Source organism: Sardina pilchardus, chromosome 14 (assembly GCF_963854185.1).
Source record: "Sardina pilchardus chromosome 14, fSarPil1.1, whole genome shotgun sequence".
Classification (NCBI taxonomy): domain Eukaryota; kingdom Metazoa; phylum Chordata; class Actinopteri; order Clupeiformes; family Clupeidae; genus Sardina; species Sardina pilchardus.
Genome location: NC_085007.1, coordinates 21,045,223 through 21,060,399, shown reverse-complemented (window position 1 = coordinate 21,060,399; position 15,177 = coordinate 21,045,223). Strand labels below are relative to the sequence as shown.

The 15,177-nt window shown below is 39.6% G+C and overlaps 4 protein-coding genes across 4 annotated transcripts; 2 read left to right on the top strand and 2 right to left on the bottom strand.

Moving 5' to 3' along the window:
• The first annotated feature begins 323 nt into the window (after positions 1-323).
• Positions 324-5,994, top strand: ube2g1b (ubiquitin-conjugating enzyme E2G 1b (UBC7 homolog, yeast)). Its single transcript, XM_062553805.1, has 6 exons — positions 324-548; positions 1,165-1,267; positions 1,370-1,467; positions 1,580-1,758; positions 2,145-2,261; positions 4,534-5,994. The coding sequence occupies exons 1-5, from the start codon at positions 506-508 to the stop codon at positions 2,229-2,231; spliced, it is 510 nt and encodes a 169-aa protein (XP_062409789.1). The 5' UTR covers positions 324-505; the 3' UTR covers positions 2,232-2,261; positions 4,534-5,994.
• arpc3 (actin related protein 2/3 complex, subunit 3) lies at positions 5,992-9,380 on the bottom strand. The gene is made up of 7 exons (XM_062553804.1): positions 9,237-9,380; positions 8,570-8,669; positions 8,323-8,399; positions 8,051-8,119; positions 7,799-7,925; positions 7,515-7,609; positions 5,992-6,238 (listed from the first exon to the last, which is right to left on the bottom strand). The coding sequence occupies exons 1-7, from the start codon at positions 9,240-9,242 to the stop codon at positions 6,176-6,178; spliced, it is 537 nt and encodes a 178-aa protein (XP_062409788.1). The 5' UTR covers positions 9,243-9,380; the 3' UTR covers positions 5,992-6,175.
• Positions 9,381-9,669: 289 nt separating this feature from the next.
• gpn3 (GPN-loop GTPase 3) lies at positions 9,670-12,965 on the bottom strand. Its single transcript, XM_062553801.1, has 8 exons — positions 12,756-12,965; positions 12,353-12,461; positions 12,006-12,173; positions 11,061-11,185; positions 10,664-10,779; positions 10,394-10,490; positions 10,162-10,290; positions 9,670-9,984 (listed from the first exon to the last, which is right to left on the bottom strand). Exons 1-8 carry the CDS (start codon positions 12,801-12,803, stop codon positions 9,928-9,930), a joined length of 849 nt encoding a protein of 282 aa, XP_062409785.1. The 5' UTR covers positions 12,804-12,965; the 3' UTR covers positions 9,670-9,927.
• Positions 12,966-12,983: 18 nt separating this feature from the next.
• On the top strand, positions 12,984-15,166 carry LOC134100555 (uncharacterized). The gene is made up of 8 exons (XM_062553802.1): positions 12,984-13,071; positions 13,194-13,332; positions 13,416-13,438; positions 13,735-13,847; positions 14,120-14,246; positions 14,372-14,549; positions 14,649-14,737; positions 14,943-15,166. The coding sequence occupies exons 2-8, from the start codon at positions 13,259-13,261 to the stop codon at positions 15,041-15,043; spliced, it is 705 nt and encodes a 234-aa protein (XP_062409786.1). The 5' UTR covers positions 12,984-13,071; positions 13,194-13,258; the 3' UTR covers positions 15,044-15,166.
• Positions 15,167-15,177: the final 11 nt, after the last annotated feature.

Here is a 15,177-nt window from a genome sequence, read left to right as displayed (position 1 = left end):
GAAGCCAAAGCCATCGATATTTGGTTGAAGCTATAGAAGTGGTTAAGAAGAAAGTGGAATACATGACCACCTAGAACATTGCGTGGGAAAGCATTTTGCCATTTAACAATTGTTTGAAGACAGGGAGGAAAACTGTAGGCTAGATGAATCTCAGAGAAAGTCAGTATGTGGTCATTAAGATTAATTAGTGCACTTTTCTGATGTCCAATTTGGAACAGACAGTAAAAGACCGATTACACATTCCAGCTCAGTAGGTGGCGGTAATGTCTGTTATGGTTAGTGATCCGCAGTAAGGCCTCTAACGATGAAGAGGAGAGCGCATGCGGCATGAGTAATGTAACACCAACAGAAAAACAGCAGGGTACCAGAGAAATCAGTGTGACAGGTGACGTTAGCTAACTTTATTGTCGTATAGGAGCACTGTCCTGTAAGATTCAGTTGGACAGTTTTGGTGTCCTCTTTTTCTTTCATCTGGAAGGCAACCGTGAATAAATCATCCACGATAATGACCGAGCAATCAGCTTTGCTGCTTCGAAAACAACTGGCAGGTAAACTGAGCTGCTGTCAGCTAACCGGTGAACAGCTTAGCATTTTAGCAAACTAGCTAACGTACAATAGGTAGCTCCATGTTACTCCGCTGAAAAGTTGAAAGAAGTTCACTTCGTCGTGACTTTGTGGAATTTTAATGATTATGAACTATTCTAGATATGTGATTTTGCGTAATATCCATGGTGTGCAAGTGAGATACTTAGCTAACGTTAAGTTAGCTAACTCAACTACTTGGCTAGTTTGTTTGCCTGTAGATAGCTAAAAGTAGTTTGACATCTCCCTATATGGTCTTTAAACCGTCTCCCGACTGAAAGTTTGTCCCCTGTAAGTTAAAGTATTCAGTCTTGACAGGCTGTCAAACGATAGGCAACTTGAGTTGCTATTGTGGAGCGTATTTAAGTACCCTAAACGAGACGACAACGCCTCTGTTAACACTGCTAACGTTAGGCAGGTTGAGTAACCTGAGGTTTCTCAGCGGTATTTTTTCCCCTCTGGCTTACGCTGACTAGTCTATAATTTTAAATGATAGGACATGTTGTTTGCGGTGTACTGGTATCAGCATGGCGGTCTTACGTTGTTAGCCTTATGGTATTGCTCAATGTCACTGACTCACAGAACTCAACAAGAACCCAGTGGAAGGCTTCTCGGCTGGCCTCATCGACGATGATGACATCTACCAGTGGGAAGTTGTCGTCATTGGCCCTCAAGACACAATGTTGTAAGTAATATGATTTTTTGTATTATTTATAATTTTGTATTCTTACTAAGATACTTACTAATATCCTTATATCTTTATCCTAAATATTGTTATATTTTACAGTGAAGGGGGATTTTTTAAAGCACATTTGACTTTCCCACACGATTATCCTCTCCGTCCTCCGAAGATGAAGTTTGTTACAGAACTCTGGCATCCAAATGGTAATGATCTTATTCTGTGTAGTGCTCTAGTTTGGTAACAGTAATGCAACATATCAACAAGTACACATTAAACTACAATCATACATTAACATGCTTCCTCTTGTCCCCTCAGTGGCCAAAAATGGTGATGTGTGCATTTCAATCCTGCATGAGCCAGGAGAGGATAAGTTTGGGTATGAGAAACCAGAGGAACGTTGGCTGCCCATCCACACAGTCGAGACGATCATGATCAGTGTGATCTCTATGCTGGCAGACCCTAACAGCGACTCGCCTGCTAACGTAGATGCCGCTGTGAGTTAATGACAAAAGTTCTGTGTATTGTTTTAGTGTTTTGGACATGAGTACTCCAGTCATCAATTTTTTAATTGTAACACTCTTCCAAAGCGAACTAAAGACTCTTAACATGTCGGAGGAAATACCGTAGACTAGAGGAATTAACAAACCAAGGGCCACTTTCCAATACATGGATTAAGGATATCGTAAAAGTGAAGTATTTTTTTCCAATGGAGATCTCTAAAGTCTCCTTTAATCCAGGACTAGGTATTAATCCATGTGCAAGAAATGTCCTAATGCATATACGTATGGGTCTTTATACATCACAGCGTAATAATGGGTGCATATTTAACCCCTTGGTGGACAGGACAGCACAGCATAACTTTGTTTCCCCATTACCACAGAAAGAGTGGCGGGAAGACCCCAATGGCGAGTTCAAGAGAAAAGTGGCCCGTTGTGTGCGGAAGAGCCAGGAAATGGCATTTGACTAGGGTTTTGCTACTGCTCAGATATTCCCAAGGGTGAGTATCAAATTATGTGAATATATTTTGTTCTCTATAAATGTCAGGATCATGCAACAGAGTAACAATGAGAAGAAATACTACTATGACATTTCTCAGTGATTGTGAAGGTATCACTGTTGCACCTTTTACTTCTTTCACCTTTGTGTCTTGTCAGATAGGTGACATAGCAGTGTGTAATATTTACGGTTAGTGTCTATGCCATCGTCTGAATTATATCTTAATTACAGCTTAAAGGTTGGGTATGGGACTCGCAAAACTGCTGGCAGATTTTTAAAATACACAGCTCAAATAGTCCAACCTTTTTTTTTACCGTAACTCCACCCACATGGACCTGCATTCATGCTTGAGCGAGAATTCAGACGCGAGAGAGCGAGCCAGGCTAGGCACTCGTGACGGGGGTAGAGCTGTATAAAATGAAAAGCCAGCCCTGGTGTCTGTATCACTATACGAGCTCTAGTCTCCATACAATCGCTCACATTAGCTTCCTCCCCAAGCAGGTTACTTTGCTAGCTGTTCTACATTCTTGTACTGTAAGTAATAGTTCCATAAATCCCTGAAGGCAGTAGCCTGGGTGTTCCCATCCTGTCTTGCGCGGTGATTTCATTCACGCTGCTAAGGCACCCACATTTTCGCCTGATGTTGGTAACCAATCAAAGAACAGGGGAGAAAGCAAGACCATGATGGGCTATGCACAGACGCATTTGATAGACATCCGTGGCGCCCAATGAACGGATCTGGGCATTTTTTTCTAATACGAGAAAATGAACGTCTGGTTGCCAGACCACGTCTCATTTGAGATGTGGTAGACGCTAGCCAGGCTACGAAGGCAGATCCTAAAAGCACCAATCGTAAAAGCACCAATTAGGCTACCTACAGCCCCTTTCCATACCATTTTTCAGTAGCCATAGGTGTGTATATTTGGGGGAGGAGTACGACCGTTAGATTGACGAACGAGCTGTGAAATCTTGAAGAGGGTCAAGAATATAATTGGCTGAAGTTTTTCAAGCCCTGTCCATTCCATAGATGATTGTGTTTAATTTCCATTGCAGTGCTTCCAAGTCAATGGCTGTAAGTGGGTTAGGAATCATTATGATCACTATTTATCTGGGTTCAAAGTAGTTGATGGCAGACTTCCACATTATTGTGTGGGTAAAGCATAAGGTAATCTCAAACTGAAACCTATATGTCATTTAATTATTTCACACAAGATTGTCACATACAGTACCACTCAAAACTCTGTGCCTTGATGTTGGAGGTGCAAACTATATTGGAGGTGCATTGACAGCTATAGAAAACTCACCTTGGATAAAAGTAGATATTCACCGTATGGACTGAAAGATGCATAACAGAGTGAGTGTTGACTTTATGATTTGAGCAACAGTTAACTTTGAAACAGGCACCCTCCTTTGGATAGACAATAGCAATATTTCAGAGTGATCAATGTCAAAAAATCTATTCTGGAGTATCTCACCTCCAATATCGTCTTTCTAAAGACGTCAAATAGCTTGTTATTGTTACCAAAATGATAGCCAAGGTAAGTGGGAACACACAGATAGCTATTTAAAAAAAAACCTGTGCTTTAATTATATACAAATAAACATGACAAAATACTTTTATAACCCTTAAGCCATCTCCTTTCTATGTGAGCTCAATGGCGATGCAGCTTTTGTTTGCACCCCCAACAGCATCGCATGCTCCACAAATGCCTAAATGTTGGTGTCAAAGAACAGAAATTACTGGATGGATTTTTTTCTCATTACTGGATGGATTTTTGTCAGGTTAGCTACCATAGAATGCCTAATACCATAGACATAGTGACTGAAGCAGTTAGCGACAAAAGGCTCCATTTCCTGATTTGTATAGTGAAGAGTTCTGCTATCTTTAAATAGACCAAGCAGTGAACCAATATAGAAACCTCTTGGTTCCCTTGTGCGTGTATATCTCAAAAAGTAGAGAAAGAGGACTCCTGTTTCCGTTCCAGCTCTTTACGCTAATACATTTTTCATTGCAACTTTCTGCAAGTCATTCTCTGCATAGTGTTTCTTTCAAAGACACTGGCCAATAAAAAATATATGGATTTGAAAACGAATTAATAGGATGTAGCTTTTTGAATGGTTTCATTGTTGAGACTAGATGTATTTGTATATAGGTATACAGAACACCAGTGAGAAAGCCCGGAACAGTAGAAATGTTGGCAGGTAAATACATGGTGCTTTAAACCTGAAATGTGAAATCTGCTGATAACTTTTCCCCTCTGTTTGTCTTTCAGCCCCCCACCCCCTGCTCCAAAAAAAAAAAAGGTGGATGACTTGACAACCTGTCATCCTGTAATAGACTTTTGCACCTTGTCACTGGGAGGTGGAATTAAAGCAAGCTACATTTAAAACAAGGTCATCTGGATTTTTACCCTGAATGTCTGTTCCTCGGTTCCCCTACCTTTTTTAAAAAAAGTGTTTCCTCTTCTTTATTTATTGTGGGATTTAGATGAGATGTTTTGCATGCCCCCTCCACCCCCTCCTCACCCTCCTCTTTGTTCTCCTGCCACTGAGCCAGTATCTTACAATACTATACAACAATACAGAGGTATTTGAGGTTTTAGTTTTTTTAAACTCCAGTAACTCTACCATAGCCCCCCTCCTCCTCTCCTGGAGATATCAAAAGTCATGATGCAAAAGTCTCCTAACAGAGGCCTGATGCTCTCTCTGCTGCCTTAATTTGTTTTTCTTGCAAGCAAGGAATCCAGTGATGTCAAATCGATGTCAGGATGTTTCTTATGGATTGGTTTTGAATCAGTTGTTTTGGACAAACCAAAAATGTTAGATATTTGCTTGAGGGATAGAGCATATTTTTTGTATTACTGCATAATCTCAAAAGAAGTATTTTTTGTGTATGTAAATATGTGCTGTACCATAGCAATGTCAATCAATGTCTGAACACCCAGCAACACGCTTGTTTCATAGTAAGCTGTGTCACGTTAAGACTATTTTTATTACCCATCTGGTGGTTAATACTGACCTTAGTCGGCCTAATTATAGTCTTCCACAGGAGTCCTTTCTGAAGGGCAATGGTATTGTGGGATTTGGGCTGGTTTTGCTAACAGGTTATCAAGATTTTTTTTTGTTGCCCTACCATTGAACAATGTTATTTGTAGGACTCAATTTCTTATGATACGCCTATCTCAATTGCTTTGGTTTCTCAGTTTTCTCTAATCATTTTAGTTTTGTTTTGTGTAATCTAATCATGTAACTTCACACTGGTCCTCTAATGTGCACAATGAAATGAATTGAGTTCTTGTTAGATTCACCTGCACCAAGTGTTTCCCTCCTAACCGTGTTGGTAAGCACTTTATGACATTAATTTGATGAGTGAATTCACTGGGGTGAAACTATTTACAAGGGGTCTGAAAGCCCATAAAAGCCCTTTGTGTGATCATGCGTTTCATTAGATTGAGGATTTTCAAGAGGATCTGTGTATGCATAGCTGTCAGATGAACCAAGTCGGTAATGAAAGTTGGCATCAAGCAATATAGATGGTCTTCCTCATTTATAAAGGATATAGAATTCAATACAGGTTGTGCATACTGTGAATAGCATTCTTTCTATATAGTACTTCAGTTGTCAGTGTGTTTTGTGTTATCATTTTAGCATCAAGTCATTGTAATTTATGCCCAATAAATACATAAATAAAGATTATATTTTGTCTCTTCAGTCAATAAACAGACAAAATACTGTTTTAAAGATTGTTTATTTCATGAAGCTTTAGCTCTAACTTATTAAATGAAACAGAAAAGTTCTTGAGTACAAAAATGGCCAAAACATAAGTATGTGAATGCACAGGGGAATGGACATAAAAAACACTTTTTCTTCCACATTGCACAGAATTAAGTACCAACAGCCATCCTGAGGTGCCATCTACTGTCCAGGAGCGGACAGGCTTTTGTTCATAAACTGTCTTTTCACAAAGCAGACCCACCACTGCAAGAAAGGGGGGGGGGGGAAACTGATCAGAACCCAAATCTGTATGATGCATTGGCATACTTTTTCTTTTCTTTAAACATACGTAAGTTTTTAAACCCTATATATTAAACCATGCAGACACTTGAGCAATAGCTTCCATCAAAGATAGCGCTGCTACACAAAGTTATGTTACAACTTGACATTAAGGCTAGCCTACACCAAGATGGTACTGTATCTGTCTAATATGTTAAGATGGATTTTATGACTACACATTTCATGGAAGGTATTTCACATCTATTTGTGAGTGCAAGCAGCAATTTATATGAAAAATATAAACTCTGTAAACATGTAGCATGGAAAAATCTTTAAGCAAAAACAATTCTGAATGGCTTGATAGAAAATTGTGTGCGAACATAACTTACTCTAAGTTGGTCTGAGGTTATAAAGGAATCTGTTAACACCTTTTATTTTATTACTGGTATATATCAACATAGTAGGCTCTATGTTTTGGGGACATTTGCCTTTATGTGGATAAGACAGTGAATATTGACCGGAAGTGGGAGAAAGTTGGGGCAAGATTGGGAAATGACCACTGGTCAGAATCAATTGTGGGTCCTTGAGGGACCCATACATGGCTTTGTAACCAGTCACATCAAACTGTTTAGGTAGCCTTGCCTTGCCTTGCCTTGCCTTGCCTTGCCTTGCCTTGCCTTGCCTTGCCTTGCCTTGCCTTTGCGTATCTTTATCTCACTGAGATACAAGTCAGGCTCCACTAAATGTATTTAGGTTTACCTCAGCCACAAGGATAGCCAATCAGTGACAAGAGGGGGATGACGCTTATATTTTAATGAATAGAAAAGTGTCTGGTTAAACAGTAGTAGCAACCTGCATCAAAAGTATCCTATCAGTTTCCTCAAGGGTCACCATCAGTTTGTGGTGGTTAGGAGAAGTAGGAAGTAACATTAGAAATACCTGAACGATGTGACTGGTTAGGCTGGACCAATCATTTCAAAGTTAGCTCAAAGTCTAACCCCATTGATGCTAAAGTTGGAAACATCTCCCGATGGAAAGTAACCTGACTCTCCTCACTAAGTGAGTGAATGGTGAAACCAGGCTACATTTAGGCATCTGTATGACGCAAATCTGTTCAGATTAGTAACGTCTTCAAATTTTTGACAGTAATGGTAATGCCAATTCATGTTTACAGAAGGTTATATGATTAAGTGTCCTGTCTGGGTTGTATATGTTGTACTGGATAAGACGTTTGATGGACGTCTGCTGTAATGCCACTCACCTTGCTGGGTTTGTCCGTCTGGGGATCAAACACACGGTCACACAGCCTCAAGCCGGTCTCCTGTCGGATCTGCTGCAAGTATCCCCTCATGCTCTCTGAATACAGCACATCAAATAACATATGTCAGTGTGGGAGAACAATTGTTCTACAATATTGGCATTTTTCTCCCCTCCAGATTATTCCAAGTAATGCCCGTCAAAAAAACTGACTAAACAGCATAACTGCTCCACACATCGAGCAGGCCAATTTCATTTCAATTTTGAGATTAAAATCCATGGCAATACCTTCTTCCTGTTTGTTGGTAGGCTTGAGATACATGGCGTTGAGAGGGAAGCCCGGCTCTCCTGGGATGGGGAAGTTAGTAATTCCAAGCGTGTACATCTCCTTCTCTCCCTGGCCTCGTGAGCTACACTGTAAGCCACGCAAACCCAATCATGGTCAATATACACTTTTCTTTTACCAAGTGAGAGCCAATAGGTTGAAGTGTTGTAAATGTTGTTTACTGCTATGTGTTTAGGGAGTGAGACCTCTATTACCTTCTGAAGTTTCTTGAGGCATTCTGAGATGTAGAGAGTTATGTAGATCAATGTCCGGTCAGCCTCATTCTGTGAAAAATTGCAAGTGTAAAAGGCACTGGTCATGTTTATCCATTTATTTACAAAGGGATGGATCACAAATACGTGTTTAAAACACAGTACATGTGAGGTGTTGTGATGACACTGAGCCCCTGGAGTAAACTATGCAGAGCAGGTTGAGGCATGCCAAGGAATTGGGAGTGAAATGTGTGCAAATTCTGTACGTTTCTCACCTTAATTTCATAATTCTTGAAGAACACGTTGGCTTTGAAGTAATAGATAGCCTCGTCAATAATATCTGTGTCTTTGGCTGTAATAGGGAAACACAACACAATTAAGACACAGGAAAAACATATTTCCTAGAGTAGCAGGCATGTACAGTACGTCGCACTGACCAAATAAGGAAGAAGCGTATTCAGTGCAATAAGGCGGAAGAACATTTGAGTAGAGAACAAAAATAGATGGAGTCAATGTACATACTCTCTTTAGGAGCCGGTCCTTTGAATTGTGTTTTAAGTGGAAGCAGGGCCATATTTCCCACCATTTTGGTGTCGGAATCCAACAGGCTTGAATGATATGCCTATGCAAAACAGGAAGTATGACAGTCAGCATTAGCTAACGTTAACGTTAGCAAAACTGCACAGATGATTAATCTTACTTGAGTCAATTATACCTTCTACATGCATAGTACACTTCACGACACATAGCCCAACAAACAAAGAGTTGCAAGAAAACGATTTAAAACACCCAGTCTATACTGATCCAGGCTTCTTGACCATCCTATCCGATATTCTGTTAGCTTGTTGGCTAGTGCTTCGCACTACGCAAGGGTAGACAACGCCTCACAATTGCATGATTATTTCATTCACGATGGAGAAATGCACAATCGCGAAAATGACCTGCATTGCCTTTATGAGATATAGGACAATGTTATCATGGATGCTCTAAACTGTCTTGGTGGCCCATCAAATTTGCCTTGGTGCTAGTTGCGGTTAGCTACTTTAACGTTAGTCTCTCGCCTGGCCACTTATCGCTAGCTTTCATACTCTCGACATGTACGCTTGATTCACACGTACCGTTTAATATCCATGTATGTTAACAATGAGTAATAGTTTCGTTGTTAATAATTTTAGCTATCCAAACTTACCGGCATTTTGACCAAGACTTCAGATTTTCCCCAAATGCAAAATGAAATGTCAGCGTAGCCAGACGCTGCTTCCGCTGTTCACGGACCCACCCAGTAGTTCTGCAGTTTGACCAGAGGGCGGCCTGCACTGAATGTTTCTGACCAATGCAAGTGTGCCTGGGCGTTATGGGCCAGCAACCTGTTCTACTGCTCTTTTGAGACCCGTTATCAACAAATAAATAAAGGTTAAGTCCTAATTACATATATTGGACAGAAATGTTGCAGTGCTTCCTCACCTCAAATGAATATGGTTGCCATTTTCAATTCACTTGATCTCATTTTAGCCCCTCTGCATTTATTAATAAGTAACAATTTATGTTACAGCTAGTCTAAGGTGGAGGTCTTCTCCTGGGGCTATTTTTTCTACAAATTGTCCAGACTAAAACTCCATGAATATAATAACCACAAAATGTGACACATTTTATTGAAAAAATATCAAGAGACAAGCAATATGTTTCTAGGCCTTTCCCATATTACTGTGAAATGTCTTGTTTTAACTCCCATGAATGCATTGCACACTCATTGCTTACTCTGTCCCTTTCACTCTATGTCTCACACACGCACACATATATATACAAACACACAAAACTAATTAAAATGTAAAAATAATAATTAAGTCATGTCTCCACATATGCCATCTTGAGGATTATTATCAGGAATCTTGAAAGAGTTCGTCATAATTTGTGTTCATAGGATCTTCATCGGTTTCCTGAAAAAGGGACAATACCAGCGATTGAATACATATTCTACCTTATGGCACACTGTCTCATCACCAACATTTGTGTGAACACAGATTATATACTGATTGTTTCTAAGATATGTGACTCAATGCAGGTTTTGGAAATGATGACGTATGAACAGTAATGTGTAAAGTAATGTTCTTCACCCTGGGCTCCTTGACCTCCAAGTCCTCTCCATACTGAATGGAGAAGTCAATGTTCTGGAGAACTATATTGACGCCCTCCTCGTCAGTACGGTCAAAGGGTAGAAATCTCACCATACTGTAGTCATCAATCTGTAGTAATGAAAGACAAAGCAAGAGTGAATGCTCAAAAGGGGGAAAAAAGATGTGTACACTGTAGTAGGGGTATGCTACCGAACACCAAATCACCACTTACCAGCCCACAAATGGCTTTGGTGAGTTTGTGGAACTTCTGACTTCTCATCATGACAGAGTTATCCTCCATCATTGAGTACATGTCTGGATCCAGGTATCTGCACCCAGAAAAAGGTAACCACCATCTCTTGTACAAATACCATTTCTCCATTCGCCACATGATCCCATTTTAATAATGTCAAACTTTCTGCTATTTCATTCTTTTGTGAGAACATGCTACAATTCTTGAATACAAATTAAAAAAGAGATAAATAAATGTTCAGGTACATACTTTTCTATTTCTTTCTTAGCTTTTGGGCTTAGCAGGTCCATCTTTGTCATGATGTTGACTTGAGGAATTTCCAGAGACACCATGGCACTCAAAGCTGCCATGACACCAGAGATGAACTAGAAAATAGACATAAGGAAACTTAGCATCATTCTATGATTGTGTAAAATATGATATTCGATGATGTATGACATTTGATGATAACATGCAATGTTGATAAAATATTTACAGTACTATTTTTAAATACTGGGGTGTAAATACACTGAAAGTAAAACTATATCCCATTTCATGTTTGTTTAGGCTTGGTAAGGATAAAAAACAATCTGTCAACAGCAGGCATGATGAATTCAATTCCAGGATTAACTATTTAAATTAATAATAATTAGTTTAATCTTTTTACCTTAAAAGTCTCCACCATGAACTGGGAGTCAACGAGGAAGACACCGCAAACACGAAACTCCCACTGCTGGAGCTGTTCCACTAGCTGCTTCATGACCGGGAGATGTGTGTATAGCTCAATTTGTCCTGCAATGACAATTACTGGTACTGTCAGCGGTCTCTCTTTTCAGTTTGCATGGGTACTGCTAGTGCATCAGGCTACTGGAAGCTCATGTACACATCTGTATTTGTTCCTATTTAACATAAATTCTGATGGTACTGCATGTTTAAATAAAGCCCTAGAGTTGAATTATTGGCACTTCCATGATTTTCACATGAGAGTACATGTATCAATGTAGGGGTGTGCAAACTAAGTCTGATTTCTCTTCCCAAACAGTCCTGTTGAATAGCGAGTTACAGCTGCAGTTTCAGTACCAAAAGTAAATGCATGTACTGCAGTGTAACAACAGAATATTATCATCAGAATGTCTGGTATGTCAGTGAGGGAATTGTTCAGCATTAATACATGTGGCTGGAACCCATAAACAATTCTGCCTGAAAACTGCCAGAGGTGAAAGGTGGCACAGAGTGACAACAGAAATTAACTCTGTTACTACTGTTGGGACAAGCTGCTCAAGTCATACAAGTAGGTCTACTGATGTTGCCACCAAACTAATCAGTGGTGACAAAGCTATGATACAGTTTGTTACTTATCAATTTTGTTGACCTTGTTATGGATCATGTTGTGCATGAGTTGTGCGGTTCGCTGGTAGGAGTTATTGGTTATGTCTTCTTTTTATTCAACAGAATTTCAATTCAAAACACTGCCCATGACATGAGCTGCACTGTCCATGGTGCTGGAGGTATTAGTGGGATGTATGGGTGCATGAGAGTTGAACGTTTGGGAACCATTGCTTTAGACTAATTCTGTCCCAAACTGTGAGTGTGGGCATGTTCAAATTCTTACCTGGGCAGTCAAAGAGGATGTAGTCATCCTCTACATGGCCAAGGCTCTCTTCCAGCCAATCAAAGTTAGTGGCAAAGTACTCCATGCAGAAGACTAGTCCTCCATTTGGACCAAATCTCAAAGAGTCGTCTTCCATGACATCATCTACCTGGATCAGCTCTCTGATGTCTGACAGATGTACAGCACTGCTTATTAATTACTTTGCAATATTATTTACTATAATGTTAGCTTATTTATAACATGATGTATGAACACCGTCAAATAGGTTTCAAAATTGTGACTTAAGCAACTTAACAGTCAATTCCTGTTTGTTTTCTATTTTCTATGTGTAAAAATGTTTCTCTCACCTGCCATAACGGGATAACTAAAATATTCAGCTGCAGGGTCCAGATTAACGACCTGAATAGAGCGATTGATCGACTCCGCATGCTGGATCATGGTGGAACAATACGTACTCTGTGCAAACAGCCAAAATAAACATTAGACATATATCTGCAAAATAGCCACTGGTGGCAAATTAAGTTCCTCACACAGGTTACTAAACAAGAGTCTCAGCGAGTTCACGTGTCAACGTTTACCTTATTATCTGATGTTATTTTTTTTTAATTAAGTGTTAAAACATTCACAATGGAATACTACTATAAAATACATAGTCAAACATCATTATTCTACTCAAAAATCACATTTCTCTAGTTAGCTAACATTAGCTAACTTAGTATGCCTACTAGCCACATGATGTTGTTTTCATACCTTTCCACTGCCAGCAGGACCCATAACTAGTTGCGCGAAGCGAGGCATCTTCACACTTTGTCTGCCCCACAAGTTCAACTATCACTCCTTTATAATATAGACTTTATAATATACCACAGTATGATATTTACATTATAGGGTTACCTCCCTACGCGTACATTCAATTTGCCGCAATCCCACACTTCATTGCTGTATTACGGCTACTCCTTAGGACCAAACTGGACTACACTGAAAACGCGCAACTCGAATTCCGAAGTCGTGTGCGTCGTGTAAAATCTTTCGCTCAATGGACTCTGCTTCAGTTTAAATGGCGACAGTAAGACTATTAATCTTCTTGATCATACCATGCATTTCATGGGCATCATCTTTTCGTGAAGATGTGAAGAGTTATCGGTGCAATTAGCAATCTGTTAATTCATCATTCATGTGTCTGACCAGGTCAGAGAGTGAAGCAGGTCAAGTAATGTTAAATTGCACATTAGCGGGACCCATATCGCCGGGAGATGGATAAACATGTAAAGTTCGAAGAGAGTAACGTCAACGAAATAACTCCGGAAAATCGCCTTCTACCAGGCAGGTAAGAATTGCCTACAATTTTGTTAGGATAATGGCCTACATAAAAATGTGTTCAGCATGATTTTAAAACAAACTTGTCTGTAGGTCAGTTGGACACGGACTTGGAGGTAAGTGAAACGACCATTTATGTTTAACAAAGTCTAGAAAACTAATTTTGGTGATGGGTCGCTTCAGCAACCTGATAACTGTTGTGCCAGATAGTGGGTCCAAGGAAACACAATAGGGTTGCTGGACGGGGAAGCTGCATAGGCTACCCGATGACCCCCTTTTTTCTTTTTCTTTTCTTTTTATATCAAAGGACCAAAGTAACCTAAGTAGATAATACAAAAATCAAGAGCCTTGTTGATGAGCATATGATGCTGTTTTGAAAATTGCGTACAGTTTCTTCAATCCATTCGAACAGGTTGTGAAAAGACGACCGATTCAAGGATCAAGAGATCTCCACGTCATATGAAAGACCCTAAAGTTGCAACTATCCACATTCCTACAACTTTGGCTGAGGCCCCGTTTCTGCAGGTAGCCTCTGATAGGCTAACTTTAATTTTAATGTACAGCAATTATTTTGTCAAATTATAGAGCAAATAATTTATCTTAATTTCAAATTAAAACCAATCTAAAGAAAAGAATACATTTAACATTTCCATACTCAGTCTAGCTATTATTTGATGTTCTGCCACTGTTCTGTCAGTTTTCTTTGATACATAAAGCAATTAAAATATAAGCTTATATTTTATTGTGTAGTGCTAACATGTAACTTCAAAACTGAAAGAGAATCATAACTGTTCAAGCATGCTAGGCTGACACCTGGGCAGAAGCGCTATTTGAGCACCATTGCTGGAGTCCACAGTGCTGAACATGTGTGGAAGCTTCTCCAACAGCATTACATGAATATTGCACACAGATGCATCAGGACAGGTCAGTCTATTCAAATGGATTGTTTTTATGCACTGACTACCTTCAATGATTTGATGAAGCATGATATCATCATCATCACAGTGATGATGACTGTAGTTTGTATCTTGTATCCATATTTTTCATAGGTTTGGATTCTGTGACAGACTTCAGCACCATCAGTGAGTCACTTGAGCCGACGCCAAGTTTGTCTCAAGCGAGTGTAGCTGAGACAGAAACACTTCCTAAGATTGTTGACAAGCCTGGGCAGAAACATTTAAAGAAAGTGAAAAATAGTCTTCCAAAGATAGACAACCGACGTAAAAGGTGAACAAAGTGGGAAATTATTTCAGGATCTCCATAGACAATATTACTGTCTGTGATCATTACATGCGTAAAAGGCTGAGGGAGTCTTTTGTTCCACAGGACAGCAGCTAAAAATGTTCACTCCAAGAAAGGAGCAACTAGGAAATCAACGGTATCTGGTGATCAAACAAACATCTCAACTACAAAAGGTAACCTCATAAAAAATGGATTTATGTGAAAACGCCCCTCTGTGGTCTATGTGCACTCCTTCTTTAGCATCACACTGCTGTTTAAATGAGTTTAAAATGAGAGTAATAACAGTCTATGGTGGTCAGGCTTAAGTTTCATGTCTAATTCTCAACAGCAGGATTTGCTGCAGACTTTGAGGAGACAGGCTCTTTTTATATTCAACAGGAGCTAGTCTTAGCAAGCCTGATGACACAGATGATGACGACTCGCTGGATGAACTGATCAAAGCCTTATCAATGGAAGACGATGAAGATCGTTTTCTTTGAGATGGACCACATCTACTGTGAAGTCTAATTTAAGAATGCCTTACTTGCATCCAACACATTTTCACAGAATTTCAATTTGCATGCGAAATTGTGCACACTTGTGCATTATTTAACTCTTATAGTAAAAATAATTC

Bases quoted from the DNA above. Each gene is read 5' to 3' on its own strand.
- arpc3 (XM_062553804.1), bottom strand. The intron at 7,610-7,798 runs GTATTGCCATGG...TGCTGTATTCAG, and splicing joins TACCAACAAACAGGAAGAAG to AGAGCATGAGGGGATACTTG. The intron at 6,239-7,514 runs GTGAGTGGCATT...CCTTTCTTGCAG, and splicing joins AGACGGACAAACCCAGCAAG to TGGTGGGTCTGCTTTGTGAA.
- ube2g1b (XM_062553805.1), top strand. From the start codon at position 506: ATGACCGAGCAATCAGCTTTGCTGCTTCGAAAACAACTGGCAG. The intron at 1,268-1,369 runs GTAAGTAATATG...TATATTTTACAG, and splicing joins GGCCCTCAAGACACAATGTT to TGAAGGGGGATTTTTTAAAG. The intron at 1,468-1,579 runs GTAATGATCTTA...TTGTCCCCTCAG, and splicing joins AGAACTCTGGCATCCAAATG to TGGCCAAAAATGGTGATGTG.
- LOC134100555 (XM_062553802.1), top strand. From the start codon at position 13,259: ATGGATAAACATGTAAAGTTCGAAGAGAGTAACGTCAACGAAATAACT. The intron at 14,247-14,371 runs GTCAGTCTATTC...TATTTTTCATAG, and splicing joins ACACAGATGCATCAGGACAG to GTTTGGATTCTGTGACAGAC. The intron at 14,738-14,942 runs GTAACCTCATAA...TATATTCAACAG, and splicing joins AAACATCTCAACTACAAAAG to GAGCTAGTCTTAGCAAGCCT.
- gpn3 (XM_062553801.1), bottom strand. From the start codon at position 12,803: ATGCCTCGCTTCGCGCAACTAGTTATGGGTCCTGCTGGCAGTGGAAAG. The intron at 12,462-12,755 runs GTATGAAAACAA...CTGTTTGCACAG, and splicing joins GTCCTGCTGGCAGTGGAAAG to AGTACGTATTGTTCCACCAT. The intron at 10,491-10,663 runs GTATGTACCTGA...TTCTGGGTGCAG, and splicing joins GCTAAGAAAGAAATAGAAAA to ATACCTGGATCCAGACATGT.